Consider the following 24,204-nt stretch of genomic DNA (forward strand, 5'->3'; position numbering starts at 1 on the left):
CAGCTGTATTTGAAGAAGTGACGAAGAATGTTGGTTGTACAAATATTGCATGCGTTGTTTCTAAAGGTTCCAAATTGGTTGATGAAAAAGTGGATACTGTTGCAACATTTGCTGTAGTTGAAGTAGATGAAAGTATTGTTTCTGTGCTTTCTGGTATATAAGGTGTGGTCATCTCTGTTTTTGCTGTAGATGATGTGGCTTCAGCTGTAGTTGAAGAAGTGATTAAATGTGTTGTTTGTTCAAATAATGCAGGAGTTGTTTCTACCAGTTCAAATGTGGTTGATGAAGTAGTGGATACTGTCGCAACATTTGCTGTAGTTGGAGTAGATGAAAGTATTTCTTCTGTGCTTTCTGGTATATAAGGTGTGGTCTTCTCTGTGGTTGCTGTAGATGGTGTAGCTTCAGCTGTAGTTAACGAAGTGACTAAGAATGTTGTTTGTTCAAATATTGCAGGCTTTGTTTCTAAAGGTACAAATATGGTTGATAAAGAAGTGGTTGCTGTAGGAAGATTTTCTGTTGTTGGAGTAAATGAAAGTATTGGTTCTGTGCTTTCTGGTATATAAGGTGTGGTCGTTGTAGCAACATTTTCTGTTGTTGAAGTAGATGAAAGTATTGTTTCTGTACTTTCTTGTTTATAAGGTGTGGTCATCTCTGTTGTTGCTGTAGCTTCTGCTGTAGTCGAAGAAGTGACTAAATGTGTTGATTGCTCAAATCTTGCAGGTGTTGTTTCAACCAGTTCAAATGTGGTTGATGAAGTAGTGGATACTGTCGCAACATTTGCTGTAGTTGGAGTAGATGAAAGTATTGTTTCTGTGCTTTCTGGTATATAAGCTGTGGTCTTCTCTGTGGTGGCTGTAGATGATGTAGCTTTAGCTGTATTTGAAGAAGTGACGAAGAATGTTGTTTGTTCAAATAATGCAGGCGTTGTTTCTAAAGATTCCAAATTTGTTGATGAAGAAGTGGTTTCTGATGCAACATTTTCTGTAGTTGGAGTAGATGAAAGTATTGTCTCTGTGCTTTCTGGTATATAAGGTGTGGTCTTCTCTGTGGTTGCTGTAGATGATGTAGCTTCAGCTGTATTTGAAGAAGTGACGAAGAATGTTGGTTGTACAAATATTGCAGGCGTTGTTTCTAAATATTCCAAATTGGTTGATGAAAAAGTGGATACTGTTGCAACATTTGCTGTAGTTGGAGTAGATGAAAGTATTGTTTCTGTGCTTTCTGGTTTAGAAGGTGTGGTCATCTCTGTTTTTGCTGTGGATGATGTGGCTTCAGCTGTAGTTGAAGAAGTGACTAAATGTGTTGATTGTTTAAATTTTGCAGTAGTTGTGTCTACAGGTACAAATATGGTTGATGAAGAAGTGGTTGCTGTTGCAACATTTTCTGTAATTGGAGTGGATGAAAGTATTGACTCTGTGCTTTCTTGTTTATAAGGTGTGGTCGTCTCTGTGGTTTCTGTAGATAATGTAGCTTCAGCTGTATTTGAAGAAGTGACGAAGAATGTTGTTTGTTCAAATATTGCAGGCGTTGTTTCGAAAGATTCCAAATTGGTTGATGAAAAAGTGGATATTGTTGCAACATTTGCTGTAGTTGAAATAGATGAAAATATTGTTTCTGTGCTTTCTGGTATATAAGGTGTGGTATTCTCTGTGGTTTCTGTAGATGATGTAGCTTCAGCTGTAGTTAAAGAAGTGACTAAATGTGTTGATTGCTCAAATATTGCAGGAGATGTCTCTGCATGTACAAATATGGTTGATGAAGTAGTGGTTGCTTTCGCAACATTTTCTGTTGTTGGAGTAGATGTAAGTATTGTTTCTGTGCTTTCTGGTATATAAGGTGTGGTCTTCCCTGTTGTTGCTGTAGATGATGTAGCTTCAGCTGTAGTTGAAGAAGTGACTAAATGTGTTGATTGTTTAAATCTTGCAGTAGTTGTTTCTACAGGTACAAATATGGTTGATGAAGACGTGGTTGCTGTTTCAACATTGGGTGTAGTTGGAGTAGATGAAAATATTGTTTCTGTGCTTTCTGATATATAAGGTGTGGTCTTCTCTGTGGTTTCTGTAGATGATGTAGCTTCAGCTGTATTTGAAGAAGTGACGAAGAATGTTGTTTGTTCAAATATTGCAGGCGTTGTTTCTACCAGTTTGACTTTGGTTGATGAAGAAGTGGTTACTGTTGCAACATTTTCTGTAGTTGGAGTAGTTGAAAGTATTGCTTCTGTGCTTTCTTGTTTATAAGGTGTGGTCATCTCTGTTGTTGCTGTAGTTGATGTAGCTTCAGGTGTAGTTGAAGAAGTGACTAAGAATGTTGTTTGTTTAAATTTTGCAGGCGTTGTTTCTAAAGATTCCAAATTGGTTGATGAAGAAGTGCTTGCTGAAGCAACATTTGCTGTTGTTTGAGTAGTTGAAAGCATTGTTTCTGTGCTTTCTGGTATATAAGGTGTGGTCTTCTCTGTGGTTGTTGAAGATGGTGTAGCTTCTGGTGTAGTTGAAGAAGTGACTAAATGTGTTGATTGCTCAAATCTTGCAGGAGTTGTTTCTACCAGTTCAAATGTGGTTGATGAAGTAGTGGATACTGTCGCAACATTTGCTGTAGTTGGAGTAGATGAAAGTATTGCTTCTGTGCTTTCTGGTTTATAAGGTGTGGTCTTCTCTGTTGTTGCTGTAGATGATGTAGCTTCAGCTGTAGTTGAAGAAGTGACTAAATGTGTTGATTGTTTAAATCTTGCAGTAGTTGTTTCTACAGGTACAAATATGGTTGATGAAGAAGTGGTTGCTGTTGCAGCATTGGCTTTAGTTGGAGTAGATGAAAATATTGTTTCTGTGCTTTCTGGAATATAAGGTGGGGTCTTCTCTGTTGTTGCTGTAGATGATGTAGCTTCAGCTGTATTTGAAGAAGTGACGAAGAATGTTGGTTGTACAAATATTGCATGCGTTGTTTCTAAAGGTTCCAAATTGGTTGATGAAAAAGTGGATACTGTTGCAACATTTGCTGTAGTTGAAGTAGATGAAAGTATTGTTTCTGTGCTTTCTGGTTTAGAAGGTGTGGTCATCTCTGTTTTTGCTGTAGATGATGTGGCTTCAGCTGTAGTTGAAGAAGTGATTAAATGTGTTGTTTGTTCAAATAATGCAGGAGTTGTTTCTACCAGTTCAAATGTGGTTGATGAAGTAGTGGATACTGTCGCAACATTTGCTGTAGTTGGAGTAGATGAAAGTATTTCTTCTGTGCTTTCTGGTATATAAGGTGTGGTCTTCTCTGTGGTTGCTGTAGATGGTGTAGCTTCAGCTGTAGTTAACGAAGTGACTAAGAATGTTGTTTGTTCAAATATTTCAGGCTTTGTTTCTAAAGGTACAAATATGGTTGATAAAGAAGTGGTTGCTGTAGGAAGATTTTCTGTTGTTGGAGTAAATGAAAGTATTGGTTCTGTGCTTTCTGGTATATAAGGTGTGGTCGTTGTAGCAACATTTTCTGTTGTTGAAGTAGATGAAAGTATTGTTTCTGTACTTTCTTGTTTATAAGGTGTGGTCATCTCTGTTGTTGCTGTAGCTTCTGCTGTAGTCGAAGAAGTGACTAAATGTGTTGATTGCTCAAATCTTGCAGGTGTTGTTTCAACCAGTTCAAATGTGGTTGATGAAGTAGTGGATACTGTCGCAACATTTGCTGTAGTTGGAGTAGATGAAAGTATTGTTTCTGTGCTTTCTGGTATATAAGCTGTGGTCTTCTCTGTGGTGGCTGTAGATGATGTAGCTTTAGCTGTATTTGAAGAAGTGACGAAGAATGTTGTTTGTTCAAATAATGCAGGCGTTGTTTCTAAAGATTCCAAATTTGTTGATGAAGAAGTGGTTTCTGATGCAACATTTTCTGTAGTTGGAGTAGATGAAAGTATTGTCTCTGTGCTTTCTGGTATATAAGGTGTGGTCTTCTCTGTGGTTGCTGTAGATGATGTAGCTTCAGCTGTATTTGAAGAAGTGACGAAGAATGTTGGTTGTACAAATATTGCAGGCGTTGTTTCTAAATATTCCAAATTGGTTGATGAAAAAGTGGATACTGTTGCAACATTTGCTGTAGTTGGAGTAGATGAAAGTATTGTTTCTGTGCTTTCTGGTTTAGAAGGTGTGGTCATCTCTGTTTTTGCTGTGGATGATGTGGCTTCAGCTGTAGTTGAAGAAGTGACTAAATGTGTTGATTGTTTAAATTTTGCAGTAGTTGTGTCTACAGGTACAAATATGGTTGATGAAGAAGTGGTTGCTGTTGCAACATTTTCTGTAATTGGAGTGGATGAAAGTATTGACTCTGTGCTTTCTTGTTTATAAGGTGTGGTCGTCTCTGTGGTTTCTGTAGATAATGTAGCTTCAGCTGTATTTGAAGAAGTGACGAAGAATGTTGTTTGTTCAAATATTGCAGGCGTTGTTTCGAAAGATTCCAAATTGGTTGATGAAAAAGTGGATATTGTTGCAACATTTGCTGTAGTTGAAATAGATGAAAATATTGTTTCTGTGCTTTCTGGTATATAAGGTGTGGTATTCTCTGTGGTTTCTGTAGATGATGTAGCTTCAGCTGTAGTTAAAGAAGTGACTAAATGTGTTGATTGCTCAAATATTGCAGGAGATGTCTCTGCATGTACAAATATGGTTGATGAAGTAGTGGTTGCTTTCGCAACATTTTCTGTTGTTGGAGTAGATGTAAGTATTGTTTCTGTGCTTTCTGGTATATAAGGTGTGGTCTTCCCTGTTGTTGCTGTAGATGATGTAGCTTCAGCTGTAGTTGAAGAAGTGACTAAATGTGTTGATTGTTTAAATCTTGCAGTAGTTGTTTCTACAGGTACAAATATGGTTGATGAAGACGTGGTTGCTGTTTCAACATTGGGTGTAGTTGGAGTAGATGAAAATATTGTTTCTGTGCTTTCTGATATATAAGGTGTGGTCTTCTCTGTGGTTTCTGTAGATGATGTAGCTTCAGCTGTATTTGAAGAAGTGACGAAGAATGTTGTTTGTTCAAATATTGCAGGCGTTGTTTCTACCAGTTTGACTTTGGTTGATGAAGAAGTGGTTACTGTTGCAACATTTTCTGTAGTTGGAGTAGTTGAAAGTATTGCTTCTGTGCTTTCTTGTTTATAAGGTGTGGTCATCTCTGTTGTTGCTGTAGTTGATGTAGCTTCAGGTGTAGTTGAAGAAGTGACTAAGAATGTTGTTTGTTCAAATATTGAAGGAGTTGTTTCTAAAGGTTCAAATGTGGTTGATGAAGTAGTGGTTGCTGTTGCAACATCTTCTGTTGTTGAAGTAGATGAAAGTATTGTCTCTGTGCTATCCGGTATATAAGGTGTGGTCTTTTTTGTTGTTGCTGTAGATGATGTAGCTTCAGCTGTAGTTGAAGAAGTGACTAAATGTGTTGTTTGTTCAAATCTTACAGTAGTTGTTTCTACAGGTACAAATATGGTTGATGAAGAAGTGGCTGCTGTTGCAACATTTTCTGTAATTGGAGTGGATGAAAGTATTGACTCTGTGCTTTCTTGTTTATAAGGTGTGGTCGTCTCTGTGGTTTCTGTAGATAATGTAGCTTCAGCTGTATTTGAAGAAGTGACGAAGAATGTTGTTTGTTCAAATATTGCAGGCGTTGTTTCTAAAGATTCCAAATTGGTTGATGAAAAAGTGGATATTGTTGCAACATTTGCTGTTGTTTGAGTAGTTGAAAGCATTGTTTCTGTGCTTTCTGGTATATAAGGTGTGGTATTCTCTGTGGTTGCTGTAGATGATGTAGCTTCAGCTGTAGTAGAAGAAGTGACTAAATGTGTTGTTTGTTCAAATATTGCATTAGTTGTTTCTACAGGTACAAATATGGTTGATAAAGAAGTGGCTGCTGTTGCAACATTTTCTGTAATTGGAGTAGATGAAAATATTGTTTCTGTGCTTTCTGATATATAAGGTGTGGTCTTCTCTGTGGTTTCTGTAGATGATGTAGCTTCAGCTGTATTTGAAGAAGTGACGAAGAATGTTGTTTGTTCAAATATTGCAGGCGTTGTTTCTACCAGTTTGACTTTGGTTGATGAAGAAGTGGTTGCTGTTGCAACATTTTCTGTAGTTGGAGTAGATGAAAGTATTGTCTCTGTGCTTTCTGGTATATAAGTTGTGGTCTTCCCTGTTGTTGATGTAGATGATGTAGCTTCAGCTGTAGTAGAAGAAGTGACTAAATGTGTTGTTTGTTCAAATATTGCATTAGTTGTTTCTACAGGTACAAATCTGGTTGATGAAGATGTCGTTGCTGTTGTAACATTTTCTGTAGTTGGAGTAGTTGAAAGTATTGCTTCTGTGCTTTCTTGTTTATAAGGTGTGGTCATCTCTGTTGTTGCTGTAGTTGATGTAGCTTCAGGTGTAGTTGAAGAAGTGACTAAGAATGTTGTTTGTTCAAATATTGAAGGAGTTGTTTCTAAAGGTTCAAATGTGGTTGATGAATTAGTGGTTGCTGTTGCAACATCTTCTGTTGTTGAAGTATGTGAAAGTTTTGTCTCTGTGCTATCCGGTATATAAGGTGTGGTCTTTTTTGTTGTTGCTGTAGATGATGTTGCTTCAGCTCTAGTTGAAGAAGTGACGAATAATGTTGTTTGTTCAAATATTGCAGGCGTTGTTTTTAAAGATTCCAAATTGGTTGATGAAGAAGTGGTTGCTGATGCAACATTTTCTGTTGCTGGATTAGATGAAAGTATTGTTTCTGTACTTTCTGTCTTATAACGTGTAGTCTTCTCTTTCGCTGCTGTAGACGATGTAGCTTCAGCTGTATTTGAAGAAGTGACGAAGAATGTTGTTTGTTTAAATATTGCAGGCGTTGTTTCTAAAGATTCCAAATTGGTTGATGAAGAAGTGGTTGCTGATACAACATTTTCTGTAGTTGGAATAAATGAAAGTATTGTTTCTGTGCTTTCTGGTTTAGAAGGTGTGGTGTTCTCTGTTGTTGCTGTTGATGATGTGGCTTCGGCTGTAGTTGAAGAAGTGACTAAGTTTGTTGTTTGTTCAAATAATGCTGGAGTTGTTTCTAAAGGTTCAAATGTGGTTGATGAAGTAGTGGTTGCTGTCGCAACATTTTCTGTTGTTGGAGTAGATGAAAGTATTATTTCTGTGCTTTCTGGTTTATAAAGTGTGGTCATCTCTGTTGTTGCTGTAGATGAAAGTATTGTCTCTGTGCTATCCGGTATATAAGGTGTGGTCTTTTTTGTTGTTGCTGTAGATGATGTTGCTTCAGCTCTAGTTGAAGAAGTGACGAATAATGTTGTTTGTTCAAATATTGCAGGCGTTGTTTTTAAAGATTCCAAATTGGTTGATGAAGAAGTGGTTTCTGATGCAACATTTTCTGTTGCTGGAGTAGATGAAAGTATTGTTTCTGTACTTTCTGGCTTATAAGGTGTGGTCTTCTCTTTCGTTGCTGTAGATGATGTAGCTTCAGCTGTAGTTGAAGAAGTGACTAAATATGTTGTTTGCTCAAATATTGGAGGTCTTGTTTCTAAAGATTCTAAATTGGTTGATGAAGAAGGAGTTTCTGATGCAACATTTTCTGTTGTTGGAGTGGTTGAAAGCATTGTTTCTGTGCTTTCTGGTATATAAGGTGTGGTCTTCTCTGTGGTTGCTGTAGATGATGTAGCTTCAGCTGTATTTGAAGAAGTGGCAAAGAATGTTGTTTGTTTAAATTTTGCAGGCGTTGTTTCTAAAGATTCCAAATTGGTTGATGAAGAAGTGCTTGCTGAAGCAACATTTGCTGTTGTTTGAGTAGTTGAAAGCATTGTTTCTGTGCTTTCTGGTATATAAGGTGTGGTCTTCTCTGTGGTTGTTGAAGATGGTGTAGCTTCTGCTGTAGTTGAAGAAGTGACTAAATGTGTTGATTGCTCAAATCTTGCAGGAGTTGTTTCTACCAGTTCAAATGTGGTTGATGAAGTAGTGGATACTGTCGCAACATTTGCTGTAGTTGGAGTAGATGAAAGTATTGCTTCTGTGCTTTCTGGTTTATAAGGTGTGGTCTTCTCTGTTGTTGCTGTAGATGATGTAGCTTCAGCTGTAGTTGAAGAAGTGACTAAATGTGTTGATTGTTTAAATCTTGCAGTAGTTGTTTCTACAGGTACAAATATGGTTGATGAAGAAGTGGTTGCTGTTGCAGCATTGGCTGTAGTTGGAGTAGATGAAAATATTGTTTCTGTGCTTTCTGGAATATAAGGTGGGGTCTTCTCTGTTGTTGCTGTAGATGATGTAGCTTCAGCTGTATTTGAAGAAGTGACGAAGAATGTTGGTTGTACAAATATTGCATGCGTTGTTTCTAAAGGTTCCAAATTGGTTGATGAAAAAGTGGATACTGTTGCAACATTTGCTGTAGTTGAAGTAGATGAAAGTATTGTTTCTGTGCTTTCTGGTTTAGAAGGTGTGGTCATCTCTGTTTTTGCTGTAGATGATGTGGCTTCAGCTGTAGTTGAAGAAGTGATTAAATGTGTTGTTTGTTCAAATATTGCAGGAGTTGTTTCTACCAGTTCAAATGTGGTTGATGAAGTAGTGGATACTGTCGCAACATTTGCTGTAGTTGGAGTAGATGAAAGTATTGTTTCTGTGCTTTCTGGTATATAAGCTGTGGTCTTCTCTGTGGTGGCTGTAGATGATGTAGCTTTAGCTGTATTTGAAGAAGTGACGAAGAATGTTGTTTGTTCAAATAATGCAGGCGTTGTTTCTAAAGATTCCAAATTTGTTGATGAAGAAGTGGTTTCTGATGCAACATTTTCTGTAGTTGGAGTAGATGAAAGTATTGTCTCTGTGCTTTCTGGTATATAAGGTGTGGTCTTCTCTGTGGTTGCTGTAGATGATGTAGCTTCAGCTGTATTTGAAGAAGTGACGAAGAATGTTGGTTGTACAAATATTGCAGGCGTTGTTTCTAAATATTCCAAATTGGTTGATGAAAAAGTGGATACTGTTGCAACATTTGCTGTAGTTGGAGTAGATGAAAGTATTGTTTCTGTGCTTTCTGGTTTAGAAGGTGTGGTCATCTCTGTTTTTGCTGTGGATGATGTGGCTTCAGCTGTAGTTGAAGAAGTGACTAAATGTGTTGATTGTTTAAATTTTGCAGTAGTTGTGTCTACAGGTACAAATATGGTCGATGAAGAAGTGGTTGCTGTTGCAACATTTGCTGTAGTTGGAGTAGATGAAAGTATTTCTTCTGTGCTTTCTGGTTTATAAGGTGTGGTAATCTCTGTTGTTGCTGTAGATGGTGTAGCTTCAGCTGTAGTTGACGACGTGACTAAGAATGTTGTTTGTTCAAATATTGCAGGCTTTGTTTCTAAAGGTACAAATATGGTTGATAAAGAAGTGGTTGCTGTAGGAACATTTTCTGTTGTTGGAATAAATGAAAGTATTGGTTCTGTGCTTTCTGGTATATAAGGTGTGGTCGTTGTAGCAACATTTTCTGTTGTTGAAGTAGATGAAAGTATTGTTTCTGTACTTTCTTGTTTATAAGGTGTGGTCATCTCTGTTGTTGCTGTAGATGGTGTAGCTTCTGCTGTAGTTGAAGAAGTGACTAAATGTGTTGATTGCTCAAATCTTGCAGGTGTTGTTTCAACCAGTTCAAATGTGGTTGATGAAGTAGTGGATACTGTCGCAACATTTGCTGTAGTTGGAGTAGATGAAAGTATTGCTTCTGTGCTTTCTGTTTTATAAGGTGACATCCTACCTGTTGTTGCTGTAGATGATGTACCTTCAGCTGTAGTTGAAGAAGTGACTAAATGTGTTGATTGCTCAAATATTGCAGGAGTTGTTTGTACCAGTTCAAATGTGTTGGATGAAGTAGTGGTTACTGATGCAACATTTTCTGTTCTTGGAGCAGATGGATTTATTGTTTCTTTGCTTTCTTGTTTATAAGGTGTGGTCATCTCTGTCATTGCTGTAGATGGTGCAGTGGCAGATATGTCATCTAAAGAAAAAAATATTAATATTATTTTATAAATATAAAGCCCAATTTAATTTTACATTAACAAAAAATGACATATCTTACATTTATCATCCACAGTGATGGAGTCAATGGAAATGTTGAATTCTGTTATATTTGATGCAGCATCAATTAGGACATTAATTATATCTGTGTTGTTTGGAACAGATGTTGAAATAAATGCCACTTCCATGGTGTTGACAATCGACCCCTTGCTGCAAAAGTAATACAAATAAAGTTATGAGGAAAAGCTTTTAAAGTTTAAAAACGAAGGTTTTGTTTTAGAGAAAAAACAAAAAATTGTGCATATACCTGAAGAATATCACTATTATGTCGATGAACGAGGTAAAAGCCCGTCTAAAGAATGGCTCAAACTGTTGAAAGAAAATAACATGTAATTATCCATAAATTAAAAACACTTGAGTTTTAACTTGATCGTCTTTGAAGAGTTTGACTCCACCATACTTTTTCTCCAACTTGTTAAACTTTTTGTTTTATGTTTTATGTATTTAGTGGTGTGACATGCATCCTCTACACCAGGGGTCGGGAACCTTTTTGGCCGAGAGAGCCATAAACGCCACATATTTATAAATGTGATTTCAATATAGCCATACAATACTGTAGTGTCCCTTTCCCACACTGAGGCACGGAGAATTAACCCCTTTGAGGGTTCTTTATTCTGGTTACTGTAGACCGCAACAAACGCCGTACAATTGATTCAGCAACTCTTGAATCTCTCCCGCCGAGAGAGAGCGCTTTGCGCAACTTAATATTCCCTCCTCCTGCATCAGCCCTCCTATTTCCCTTATTCGGCCCATAGCTGAACCCCACTGGTCCAAACTCTCTAATGACAGGCCGAGCGACAGAACTGAGGCCAATCAGATCTCTGTATTATTCGTTCCATGAACTCCGAAACATATAATGCGACCCAACAGCCACCCAGTTGAACTCAGTCCACTACAATAAGTTTGAAACTAAATATACAAGTGACTGTGTGCATTTGATTTAATTTAATACTTTTAAAGTACAATAAGTCTGTGGATTCTTTTTAATAAGATTGTTATGCTGTTGCTAATAAAGGATGAGTATTTCTTAGCATAAATTTTACTTCAGGTGCTGCGTGGTGGTTCTGCTGATGCTCTAGTCTGGTTGATATGTGGTGAGTTTAAGCTTCATGCAGGCGTTGTGACTTCCATCCAATAAACGTGATGTTAGGTTGGTCTTAATGTTCTTTAGATGTGAGAAAGACTGCTCACATGCATAGGTGGAGCCAAACACACACTCACGCTGCAGTGAGTGACGGGTTGTGCGTTTTAAGTTATGACAACTTGCCCACTACCCCCCCCCCCCACCTTCTTCCTCACATATCCCGTGCCTGCAAATGTGCACTCTTTTTCAGAGACGGGAGCGCGCAGTTGCAGGCACGGCAATTGACAGGTTTCCGGTTGGTACAAACTTTGTGAAATAATCGATAATAGTAGACTGATAGTGCTGGTGCAGAATTTTTTTCTGCAAGCACCGATACTACTGCGCGCCCCTCTGGCATCGCATCGCGCCTGAGAAGGACTGGTCTAATGAAAAAAAGATTTTATAATTAAAGATTTGTCTGCGAGCCAGATGTGACCATCAAAAGAGCCATATTTGGCTCGCGAGCCATAGGTTCCCGACCCCTGCTCTACACCTTCAAAATGTCTGATTTGCAAAATCAGGGCTTGCCTTTCAAGTGAGCAGTGTTTTTTTATTGAGCAGAAATTATGCCTGTCATTGTATCCTCCATGCAGTCAGATCTTATATGCATTAAAGTGATTTAAAAAAAGATCAATGTTCCTATGATTCAGGAAATGTAGATGAATTTAGTAAATCAAGGGGAATCTTATAAAGAACTTTCAACTTATAGAATAATGTACAATTGCAACACAAGCCTTTTAATGAAATCTCCGTTTTAGACCGCAAAAAGATGTTTTATCTAGCAATCAGATTTTAAATGTATGTACTTTTGAAAAAAAATGGAATACTCATATTAAACATGACAATTTTCTTGAGAAAAACTGTTTCAAAATGATTTCTCTTGTAATTTTCCGTTTTGCATTAATAATGTTTGACAGCTCACCATAAAACATTTTTCTAGTTCAAAAGTAGTATTTCAGCATAAATCTTTTCATAGTTTAATATCAGTGGAAAACATGCTGTTGTATTACAAATACCAATCCTTGTTAAGCATTTTTAAATAAAATGAAAACAGTGGAAACTTACTTTAGATGTGATCAGGTCAGCCCGCTCTTTAAAGGCTCTTGATGATGGAGTCCGCAAATCAGTTGTGAATGTCTCTCCATCTGATCTGAAGGTTACTCTCTTTTTATTTTTATTTACTCTTGTTGTTGTTGTTACTGATGTGGTCGTGAAGGTCAGTGGAGTTGTTGATGCAGTTGATGATGTCAATTTTGTCAAGGTTGTCACAACAGTGCTTGTTAAATGTTGCGCTTCAGTTGTGGAACTGGATGTAGCTTTTGTTGCATCAGTCGAGGGTTTTGTTGTGCTTGGACTTGATGTTGCTGTAACAAAGGTAGTTAGAACTGTTGTTGGAGAACTAACGACAGTTGTTTGGTCAAAAAATGCAGTTGATTTTTTTGTGCGTGGAAGAATTGTTGATAAAGGAGTGTTTAATGTAGCAACATTGTCTGTTGTTGTCGATGAAGCGGATGTAGCTGTCCTTGATGGTTCATAAGGGGTGGTTGTCACTAATGTAGCCGTATTTGAGGTAGCTTCAGCTGTTGTTAGAGAAGTGACTGCACCTGTGGTTTGGTCAAATACAATTTTTGTTTGTATTGGTCTGGATGTGGTTGATGCAGAAGTTGTTGGTGTGGTGACAACTTCTGCTGTTGAAGAATATAAAACAGATGAAGCTGTTCTTGTTCTTGTATAGATTGTGGAAATATCTGTTATAACAGTAGTTGGGGTACTTTCACCTTTTATTTTCGAACTGTTTACAACTGTTGATGTATCTACAGGTTCAAATGTGGTTGATGCAGCTGTAATTAATGTAGCAAGATTTTCTGTTCTTGAAGCAGACGAAGTTATTGTTGCTCTGCTTGTTGTTGTATTAGGTGTTAAAGCCGTTAAGGATTCCTGAGTAACAGTAACTTCAGCTGTTGTTGAACTGACTTCAAATGTAGTTTGTTCAAATATTTCAGGTGTTGTTTCTACCGGTTCAATATAGGTTGATGCAGTGGTTGATGTGGCAACATTTTCTGCTGTTGTGATGGATGACTCCATTATACCTGTACTTGTTGGTGTATTAATCCTTGTTGTTACTATAGGTGAGGTACCTTCAGCTGTTATTCTTGAACTGAATCCAAGTGTTGATTGGCCCAATATTTTAGTTGTTGGTTCTACAGTCTTAAATGCAGTTCTTGCCGCAGTGGTCAATGTAGCAACATTTTCTGTTGCAACAGATAAAGTACCTATTGCTGCTGTTGTTTGGATATTGGGTGTGGCAATTCCTAATGTTCCTGAAGTTTGAGTGGCTGCAGTTGTTGTTGGTGAAGTGAGTAAAACAGTTGTTTTGTCAAATATTTCAGGTGAAGATTCAACGGGTAAAAATGAGGTTGATGCAGCAGTTGTTAATGTGGCAGCATTTTCTGTAGTTGTGGCTGAGGATTCAAACATAGCTTTAATTGTTGTTGTATTTGGTGTATTAATCCTTGTTGTAACCTTAGGTGAGGTACCTTCAGCTGTTGTTTTTGAACTGACTCCAAATGTTGATTTGCCGAATATTCCAGTTGTTGGTTCTGCAGTCCTAAATGTAGTTGTTGCATCAGTGGTAATTGTAGCAACATTTTCTGTTCTTGAAGCAGACAAAGTAAATGTAGATTTGCTTGTTGGTGTAATAGCCGTTGTAGCCGTTGATTTCTCCCTGGTAACGTTTACTTCAGTAGTTGTTGATGAACTGAGTGTAGGCGTTGTTTGCTCAAATAATCCAGTGGGTCTTTCTGAAGGTTTAACTGTGGTTGATGAAGAAGTGGTTTTTGTTGCTAGATTTTCTGTAGTTGGAGTAGACGAAGTTATTGTTTCTGTGCTTTCGGGTTTAAAAGGTGTGGTCATGTCTGTTATTGCTGTAGTTGATGAAGATCTAGCTGTAGTTGAAGAAGTGAGTAAAACGGTTGTTTGGTCAAATATTGTAGGTGTTGTTTCTAAAGGTTCAACTATGGTTGATTTAGAAGTGGTTGCTGTAGCAACATTTTCTGGTGTTAAGGTAGATGAAAGTATTGTTTCTGTGCCTTCTGATTTATAAGGTGTGGTCTTCTCTGTTGTTGGTGTAGTTGATGTAGATTCAGCTGTTGTTGAAGAAGTTACTAAATGTGTTGTTTGTTTAAACATTGAAGGAGTTGTTTCTAAAGGTAAAAATATGGTTGATGAAAAAGTGGTTGCTGTTGCAACATTTTCTGTTTTTGGAGTAGATGAAGTCATTGTTTCTGTGCTTTCTTGTTTATAAGGTGAGGTCATCTCTGTTGTTGCTATAGTTGATGTAGATTCAGCTGTACTTGAAGAATTGACTAAATCTGTTGTTTGGTAAAATATTGCAAGAGTTGTTTCTACAGGTAAAAATGTGGTTGATGAAGAAGTGGTTGCTGTTGCAACATTTTCTGTTGTTGAAGTAGATAACAGTATTATTTCTGTGCCTTGTGATTTATAAGGTGTGGTCATCTCTGTTGTTGCTGTAGTTGATTTAGCTTCATCTGTAGTTGAAGAAATGGCTAAAACTGTTGTTTCGTCATATATTGTAGGTGTTGTTTCTACAGGTTCAAATGGGGTTAATGAAGAAGTGGTTGCTGTTGCAACATTTTCTGTAGCTGTAGTAGATGAAAGTATTGTTTCTGTGATTTCTTGTTTATAAGGTGTGGTCATCCCTGTTGTTGCTGTGGATGATGTAGCTTCAGCTGTAGTTGGAGATGTGACTAAATGTGTTGTTTGTTCAAATATTGAAGAAGTTGTCTCTACAGGGAATAATTTGGTTGATGAAGAAGTGGTTGCTGTTGCAGCATTTTTTGTAGTTGGAGTATATGAAAATATTGTTTCTGTGCTTTCTGGTTTATAAGGTGTGGTCATCTCTGTTGTTGCTGTAGATGATGTAGCTTCAGCTTTAGTTGAAGAAGTGGCTAAAACTGTTGTTTGGCCATATATTGTAGGTGTTGTTTCTACAGGTTTAAATGGGGTTAATGAAAAAGTGGTTGCTGTTGCAACATTTTCTGTAGTTGTAGTAGATACAAAAATTGTTTCTGTGCTTTCTGGTTTATAAGGTATGGTCATCTCTGTTGTTGCTGTAGATGATGTAGTTTCAGCTGTAGTTGAAGAAGTGACTAAATGTGCTGTTTGGTCAAATCTTGTAGGTGTTGTTTCTACAGGTAAAAATATGGTTGATGAAGAAGTGGTTACTGTTGCAACATTTTCTGTAGTTGGAGTAGATGAAAGTATTGTTTCTGTGCTTTTTGGTTTAAACGGTTGGGTCTTCTCTGTTGTTGCTGTAGATGATGTAGCTTCAGGTGTAGTTGAAGAAGTGACTAAATGTGTTAATTGTTCAAATATTGTAGGTGTTGTTTCTACCAGTTCAAATGCGGTTGATGAAGTAGTGGTTACAGTTGCAACAATGTCTGTTTTTGAAGTAGATGAAAGTATTGTTTCTGTGCCTTCTGATTTATAAGGTGTGGTCTTCCCTGTTGTTGGTGTAGATAATGTAGCTTCAGCTGTAGTTGAAGAAGTGTCTAAAACTGTTGTTTGGTCATATATTGTAGGTGTTGTTTCTACAGGTAAAAATGTGGTTGATGAAGAAGTTGTTGCTGTAGCAACATTTTCTGTTGTTGAAGTAGATGAAAGTATTGTTTCTGTGCTTTCTGGTTTAGAAGGTGTGGTCTTCACTTTGGTTGCTGTAGATGATGTAGCTTCAGCTATTTTTGAAGAAGTGACTACTAGTGTCATTTGGTCAAACGTTGTAGGTGTTGTTTCTACCAGTTTGAATGTGGTTGATGAAGTAGAGGTTGCTGCTGCAACATTTTCTGGTCTTGGAGTAGATGAAAGAATTATTTCTGTGCTTTCTGGTTTATAAGGTGTTGTCTTCTCTTTGGTTGCTGTAGATGATGTAGCTTCAGCTGTTTTTGAAGAAGTGACTACTAGTGTTGTTTGTTCAAATGTTGAAGGTGTTGTTTCTACTGGTACAAAAATTGTTAATGAAGAACTGGTTGTTGGTGCAACATTTTCTGGTGTTATGGTAAATGAGAGTAATTTTTCTGTGCTTTCATGTTTATAAGGTGTGGTCATCTCTGTTGTTGCTGTAGTTGATGTAGCTTCAGCTGTAGTTGAAGAAGTGACTAAATGTGTTTTTTGTTTAAACATTGAAGGAGTTGTTTCTACAGGTTCAAATGGGGTTAATGAAGAAGTGATTGCTGATGCAACATTTTCTGTTGCTGGAGAAGATGAAGTTATTGTTTCTGTGCTTTCTGGTTTATAAGGTGTGGTAATCTCTGTTGTTGCTGTAGATGATGTAGCTTCAGCTGTAGTTGAAGAAGTTACTAAATGTGCTGTTTGTTCAAATCTTGTAGGTGTTGTTTCTACAAGTTCAAATGCGGTTGATGAAGAAGTGGTTACAGTAGCAACATTTTCTGGTGTTAAGGTAGATGAAAGTACTGTCTCTGTGCTTTCTGGTTTATAAGGTATGGTCTTCCCTTTGGTTGCTGTAGATGATGTAGCTTCAGCTGTTTTTGAAGAAGTGACTACTAGTGTTGTTTGGTCAAATGTTGAAGGTGTTGTTTCTACAGGTACAAAAATTGTTGATGAAGAACTGGTTATTGTTGCAACATTTTCTGGTGTTAAGGTAGATGAAAGTACATTTTCTGTGCTTTCTTGTTCATAAGGTGTGGTAATCTCTGTTGTTGCTGTAGTTGATGTAGCTTCAGCTGTAGTTGAAGAAGTTACTAAATGTGTTGTTTTTTTAAACATTGAAGGAGTTGTTTCTACAGGTAATAATATGGTTGATGAAGAAGTGGTTGCTGTTGCAACATTTTCTGTTGTTGGAGTAGATGCAAAAATTGTGTCTGTGCTTTTTGGTTTAAACGGTTGGGTCTTCTCTGTTGTTGCTGTAGATGATGTAGCTTCAGGTGTAGTTGAAGAAGTGACTAAATGTGTTAATTGTTCAAATATTGTAGGTGTTGTTTCTACCAGTTCAAATGCGGTTGATGAAGTAGTGGTTACAGTTGCAACAATGTCTGTTGTTGAAGTAGATGAAAGTATTGTTTCTGTGCCTTCTGATTTATAAGGTGTGGTCTTCCCTGTTGTTGGTGTAGATAATGTAGCTTCAGCTGTAGTTGAAGAAGTGTCTAAAACTGTTGTTTGGTCATATATTGTAGGTGTTGTTTCTACAGGTTCAAATGGGGTTAATGAAGAAGAGGTTGCTGTTGCAACATTTTCTGGAGTTGTAGTAGAGGAAGTTATGTTTTCTGTGCTTTTAGGTTTATAAGATGTGGTCATCCCTGTTGTTGCTGTAGTTGATGTTGCTTCAGGTGTAGTTGAAGATGTGACTAAATGTGTTGTTTGTTTAAACATTGAAGAAGTTGTTTCTACAGGTAAAAATATTGTTGATGAAGAAGTGGTTGCTGTTGCAACATTTTCTGTTGTTGGAGTAGATGCAAAAATTGTTTCTGTGCTTTCTTGTTTATAAGGTGTGGTCATTTCTGTTGTTGCTGTAGTTGATGTAGCTTTAGCTGTAGTTGAAGAAGTGGCTAAAACTGTTGTTTGGTCATATATTGTTGGTGTTGTTTCTACAGGTAAAAATGTGGTTGATGAAGAAGTTGTTGCTGTAGCAACATTTTCTGTTGTTGAAGTAGATGAAAGTATTGTTTCTGTGCTTTCTGGTTTAGAAGGTGTGGTCTTCACTTTGGTTGCTGTAGATGATGTAGCTTCAGCTATTTTTGAAGAAGTGACTACTAGTGTCATTTGGTCAAACGTTGTAGGTGTTGTTTCTACCAGTTTGAATGTGGTTGATGAAGTAGAGGTTGCTGCTGCAACATTTTCTGGTCTTGGAGTAGATGAAAGAATTATTTCTGTGCTTTCTGGTTTATAAGGTGTTGTCTTCTCTTTGGTTGCTGTAGATGATGTAGCTTCAGCTGTTTTTGAAGAAGTGACTACTAGTGTTGTTTGTTCAAATGTTGAAGGTGTTGTTTCTACTGGTACAAAAATTGTTAATGAAGAACTGGTTGTTGGTGCAACATTTTCTGGTGTTATGGTAAATGAGAGTAATTTTTCTGTGCTTTCTTGTTTATAAGGTGTGGTCATCTCTGTTGTTGCTGTAGTTGATGTAGCTTCAGCTGTAGTTGAAGAAGTGACTAAATGTGTTTTTTGTTTAAACATTGAAGGAGTTGTTTCTACAGGTTCAAATGGGGTTAATGAAGAAGTGATTGCTGATGCAACATTTTCTGTTGCTGGAGAAGATGAAGTTATTGTTTCTGTGCTTTCTGGTTTAAACGGTTGGGTCTTCTCTGTTGTTGCTGTAGATGATGTAGCTTCAGGTGTAGTTGAAGAAGTGACTAAATGTGTTAATTGTTCAAATATTGTAGGTGTTGTTTCTACCAGTTCAAATGCGGTTGATGAAGTAGTGGTTACAGTTGCAACAATGTCTGTTGTTGAAGTAGATGAAAGTATTGTTTCTGTGCCTTCTGATTTATAAGGTGTGGTCTTCCCTGTTGTTGGTGTAGATAATGTAGCTTCAGCTGTAGTTGAAGAAGTGTCTAAAACTGTTGTTTGGTCATATATTGTAGGTGTTGTTTCTACAGGTAAAAATGTGGTTGATGAAGAAGTTGTTGCTGTAGCAACATTTTCTGTTGTTGAAGTAGATGAAAGTATTGTTTCTGTGCTTTCTGGTTTAGAAGGTGTGGTCTTCACTTTGGTTGCTGTAGATGATGTAGCTTCAGCTATTTTTGAAGAAGTGACTACTAGTGTCATTTGGTCAAACGTTGTAGGTGTTGTTTCTACCAGTTTGAATGTGGTTGATGAAGTAGAGGTTGCTGCTGCAACATTTTCTGGTCTTGGAGTAGATGAAAGAATTATTTCTGTGCTTTCTGGTTTATAAGGTGTTGTCTTCTCTTTGGTTGCTGTAGATGATGTAGCTTCAGCTGTTTTTGAAGAAGTGACTACTAGTGTTGTTTGTTCAAATGTTGAAGGTGTTGTTTCTACTGGTACAAAAATTGTTAATGAAGAACTGGTTGTTGGTGCAACATTTTCTGGTGTTATGGTAAATGAGAGTAATTTTTCTGTGCTTTCTTGTTTATAAGGTGTGGTCATCTCTGTTGTTGCTGTAGTTGATGTAGCTTCAGCTGTAGTTGAAGAAGTGACTAAATGTGTTTTTTGTTTAAACATTGAAGGAGTTGTTTCTACAGGTTCAAATGGGGTTAATGAAGAAGTGATTGCTGATGCAACATTTTCTGTTGCTGGAGAAGATGAAGTTATTGTTTCTGTGCTTTCTGGTTTATAAGGTGTGGTAATCTCTGTTGTTGCTGTAGATGATGTAGCTTCAGCTGTAGTTGAAGAAGTTACTAAATGTGCTGTTTGTTCAAATCTTGTAGGTGTTGTTTCTACAAGTTCAAATGCGGTTGATGAAGAAGTGGTTACAGTAGCAACATTTTCTGGTGTTAAGGTAGATGAAAGTACTGTCTCTGTGCTTTCTGGTTTATAAGGTATGGTCTTCCCTTTGGTTGCTGTAGATGATGTAGCTTCAGCTGTTTTTGAAGAAGTGACTACTAGTGTTGTTTGGTCAAATGTTGAAGGTGTTGTTTCTACAGGTACAAAAATTGTTGATGAAGAACTGGTTATTGTTGCAACATTTTCTGGTGTTAAGGTAGATGAAAGTACATTTTCTGTGCTTTCTTGTTCATAAGGTGTGGTAATCTCTGTTGTTGCTGTAGTTGATGTAGCTTCAGCTGTAGTTGAAGAAGTTACTAAATGTGTTGTTTGTTTAAACATTGAAGGAGTTGTTTCTACAGGTAATAATATGGTTGATGAAGAAGTGGTTGCTGTTGCAACATTTTCTGTTGTTGGAGTAGATGCAAAAATTGTGTCTGTGCTTTTTGGTTTAAACGGTTGGGTCTTCTCTGTTGTTGCTGTAGATGATGTAGCTTCAGGTGTAGTTGAAGAAGTGACTAAATGTGTTAATTGTTCAAATATTGTAGGTGTTGTTTCTACCAGTTCAAATGCGGTTGATGAAGTAGTGGTTACAGTTGCAACAATGTCTGTTGTTGAAGTAGATGAAAGTATTGTTTCTGTGCCTTCTGATTTATAAGGTGTGGTCTTCCCTGTTGTTTGTGTAGATAATGTAGCTTCAGCTGTAGTTGAAGAAGTGTCTAAAACTGTTGTTTGGTCATATATTGTAGGTGTTGTTTCTACAGGTTCAAATGGGGTTAATGAAGAAGAGGTTGCTGTTGCAACATTTTCTGGAGTTGTAGTAGAGGAAGTTATGTTTTCTGTGCTTTTAGGTTTATAAGATGTGGTCATCCCTGTTGTTGCTGTAGTTGATGTTGCTTCAGGTGTAGTTGAAGATGTGACTAAATGTGTTGTTTGTTTAAACATTGAAGAAGTTGTTTCTACAGGTAAAAATATTGTTGATGAAGAAGTGGTTGCTGTTGCAACATTTTCTGTTGTTGGAGTAGATGCAAAAATTGTTTCTGTGCTTTCTTGTTTATAAGGTGTGGTCATTTCTGTTGTTGCTGTAGTTGATGTAGCTTTAGCTGTAGTTGAAGAAGTGGCTAAAACTGTTGTTTGGTCATATATTGTTGGTGTTGTTTCTACAGGTAAAAATGTGGTTGATGAAGAAGTTGTTGCTGTAGCAACATTTTCTGTTGTTGAAGTAGATGAAAGTATTGTTTCTGTGCTTTCTGGTTTAGAAGGTGTGGTCTTCACTTTGGTTGCTGTAGATGATGTAGCTTCAGCTATTTTTGAAGAAGTGACTACTAGTGTCATTTGGTCAAACGTTGTAGGTGTTGTTTCTACCAGTTTGAATGTGGTTGATGAAGTAGAGGTTGCTGCTGCAACATTTTCTGGTCTTGGAGTAGATGAAAGAATTATTTCTGTGCTTTCTGGTTTATAAGGTGTTGTCTTCTCTTTGGTTGCTGTAGATGATGTAGCTTCAGCTGTTTTTGAAGAAGTGACTACTAGTGTTGTTTGTTCAAATGTTGAAGGTGTTGTTTCTACTGGTACAAAAATTGTTAATGAAGAACTGGTTGTTGGTGCAACATTTTCTGGTGTTATGGTAAATGAGAGTAATTTTTCTGTGCTTTCTTGTTTATAAGGTGTGGTCATCTCTGTTGTTGCTGTAGTTGATGTAGCTTCAGCTGTAGTTGAAGAAGTGACTAAATGTGTTTTTTGTTTAAACATTGAAGGAGTTGTTTCTACAGGTTCAAATGGGGTTAATGAAGAAGTGATTGCTGATGCAACATTTTCTGTTGCTGGAGAAGATGAAGTTATTGTTTCTGTGCTTTCTGGTTTATAAGGTGTGGTAATCTCTGTTGTTGCTGTAGATGATGTAGCTTCAGCTGTAGTTGAAGAAGTTACTAAATGTGCTGTTTGTTCAAATCTTGTAGGTGTTGTTTCTACAAGTTCAAATGCGGTTGATGAAGAAGTGGTTACAGTAGCAACATTTTCTGGTGTTAAGGTAGATGAAAGTATTGTCTCTGTGCTTTCTGGTTTATAAGGTGTGGTCTTCTCTGTTGTTGCTGTAGTTGATGTAGCTTCAGCTGTAGTTGAAGAAGTGACTAAATGTGTTGTTTGGTCAAATCTTGTAGGTGTTGTTTCTACAGGTAAAAATATGGTTGATGAAGAAGTGGTTACTGTTGCAACATTTTCTGTAGTTGGAGTAGATGAAAGCAATGTTTCTGTGCTTTTTGGTTTAAATGGTTGGGTCTTCTCTGTTGTTGCTGTAGATGATGTAGCTTCAGGTGTAGTTAAAGAAGTGACTAAATGTGTTGATTGTTCAAATCTTGTAGGTGATGTTTCTACCAGTTCAAATGCGGTTGATGAAGTAGTGGTTACAGTTGCAACAATTTCTGTTGTTGAAGTAGATGAAAGTATTGTTTCTGTGCCTTCTGATTTATAAGGTGTGGTCTTCTCTGTTGTTGGTGTAGTTGATGAAGATTCAGCTGTTGTTGAAGAAGTTACTAAATATGTTGTTTGTTTAAACATTGAAGGAGTTGTTTCTACAGGTAAAAATATTGTTGATGAAGAAGTGGTTTCTGTTGCAACATTTTTTGTTGTTGGAGTAGATTCAAAAATTAGTTCTGTGTTCTCTTGCTTATAAGGTGTGGTCATCTCTGTTGTTGCTGTAGTTGATGTAGCTTCAGCTGTAGTTGGCGAAGTGGCTAAAACTGTCGTTTGGTCATATATTGTAGGTGTTGTTTCTAAAGGTTCAAATGGGGTTGATGAAGAAGTGGTTGCTGTTGCAACATTTTCTATAGTTGTAGTAGATGAATTTATTGTTTCTGTGCTTTTTGGTTCATAAGATGTGGTCATCCCTGTTGTTGCTGTGGATGATGTAGCTGCAGCTGTAGTTGGAGATGTGACTAAATGTGTTGTTTGTTCGATTATTGAAGAAGTTGTCTCTACAGGGAATAATTTGGTTGATGAAGCAGTGGTTGCTGTAGCAACATTTTTTGTAGTTTGAGTAAATGAAGTTATTGTTTCTGTGCTTTCTGGTTTATAAGGTATGGTCATCTCTGTAGTTGCTGTAGATGATGTAGCTTCAGCTGTAGTTGAAAAATTGGCTAAAACTGTTGTTTGGTCACATATTGTAGGTGTTGTTTCTACAGGTTCAAATGGGGTTAATGAAGAAGTGGTTACTGTTGCAACATTTTCTGTAGTTGGAGTAGATGAAAGTATTGTTTCTGTGCTTACTGGTTTATAAGGTATGGTCATCTCTGTTGTTGCTGTAGATGATGTAGTTTCAGCTGTAGTTGAAGAGGTGACTAAATGTGTTGATTGGTCAAATCTTGTAGGTGTTGTTTCTACAGGTAGAAATATGGTTGATGAAGAATTGGTTGCTGTTGCAACATTTTCTGTAGTTGGAGTAGATGAAAGTATTGTTTCTGTGCTTTCTGGTTTAAATGGTTGGGTCTTCTCTGTTGTTGCTGTAGATGATGTAGCTTCAGGTGTAGTTAAAGAAGTGACTAAATGTGTTGATTGTTCAAATCTTGTAGGTGATGTTTCTACCAGTTCAAATGCGGTTGATGAAGTAGTGGTTACAGTTGCAACAATTTCTGTTGTTGAAGTAGATGAAAGTATTGTTTCTGTGCCTTCTGATTTATAAGGTGTGGTCTTCTCTGTTGTTGGTGTAGATGATGTAGCTACAGCTGTAGTTGAAGAAGTGACTAAAACTGTTGTTTGGTCATATATTGTAGGTGTTGTTTCTACAGGTTCAAATGGGGTTGATGAAGAAGTGGTTGCTGTTACAGCATTGGCTGTAGTTGGAGTAGATGAAAATATTGTTTCTGTGCTTTCTGGTATATAAGGTGGGGTCTTCTCTGTTGTTGCTGTAGATGATGTAGCTTCAGCTGTATTTGTAGAAGTGACGAAGAATGTTATTTGTTCAAATATTGCAGGTGTTGTTTCTAAAGATTCCAAATTTGTTGATGAAGAAGTGGTTTCTGATGCAACATTTTCTGTAGTTGGAGTAGATGAAAGTATTGTCTCTGTGCTTTCTGGTATATAAGGTGTGGTCTTCTCTGTGGTTGCTGTAGATGATGTAGCTTCAGCTGTATTTGAAGAAGTGACGAAGAATGTTGGTTGTACAAATATTGCAGGCGTTGTTTCTAAAGATTCCAAATTGGTTGATGAAAAAGTGGATACTGTTGCATCATTTGCTGTAGTTGAAGTAGATGAAAGTATTGTTTCTGTGCTTTCTGGTTTAGAAGGTTTGGTCATCTCTGTTTTTGCTGTGGATAATGTGGCTTCAGCTGTAGTTGAAGAAGTGACTAATTGTGTTGATTGTTTAAATTTTGCAGTAGTTGTGTCTACAGGTACAAATATGGTCGATGAAGAAGTGGTTGCTGTTGCAACATTATCTGTAGTTGGAGTAGATGAAAGTTTTTCTTCTGTGGTTTCTGGTTTATAAGGTGTGGTAATCTCTGTTGTTGCTGTAGATGGTGTAGCTTCGGCTGTAGTTGAAGAAGTGATTAAATGTGTTGATTGTTCAAATCTTGTAGGTGTTGTTTCTACCAGTTCAAATGCGGT

General features: G+C 37.2%; 1 protein-coding gene across 1 annotated transcript in view; it reads right to left on the bottom strand.

Moving 5' to 3' along the window:
* The window catches only part of LOC144987086 (uncharacterized), a 28,605-nt gene extending 13,276 nt beyond the window's left edge, over nucleotides 1-15,329 (bottom strand). The window contains exons 1-5 of the mRNA XM_078936009.1: nucleotides 12,199-15,329; nucleotides 10,258-10,319; nucleotides 10,012-10,160; nucleotides 9,715-9,930; nucleotides 6,109-6,423 (exon numbers count right to left, since the gene is read on the bottom strand). Coding sequence (XP_078792135.1) covers nucleotides 6,109-6,423; nucleotides 9,715-9,930; nucleotides 10,012-10,160; nucleotides 10,258-10,319; nucleotides 12,199-15,252 — 3,796 coding nt within the window. The 5' untranslated portion in view covers nucleotides 15,253-15,329. The remainder of the gene's footprint in view (nucleotides 1-6,108; nucleotides 6,424-9,714; nucleotides 9,931-10,011; nucleotides 10,161-10,257; nucleotides 10,320-12,198) is intronic.
* Between the last annotated feature and the right edge of the window lie 8,875 nt (nucleotides 15,330-24,204).

This window comes from Oryzias latipes, chromosome 18, assembly GCF_053564925.1.
Source record: "Oryzias latipes strain Hd-rR chromosome 18, Olatipes_Hd-rR_3.1".
Classification (NCBI taxonomy): Eukaryota; Metazoa; Chordata; class Actinopteri; order Beloniformes; family Adrianichthyidae; genus Oryzias; species Oryzias latipes.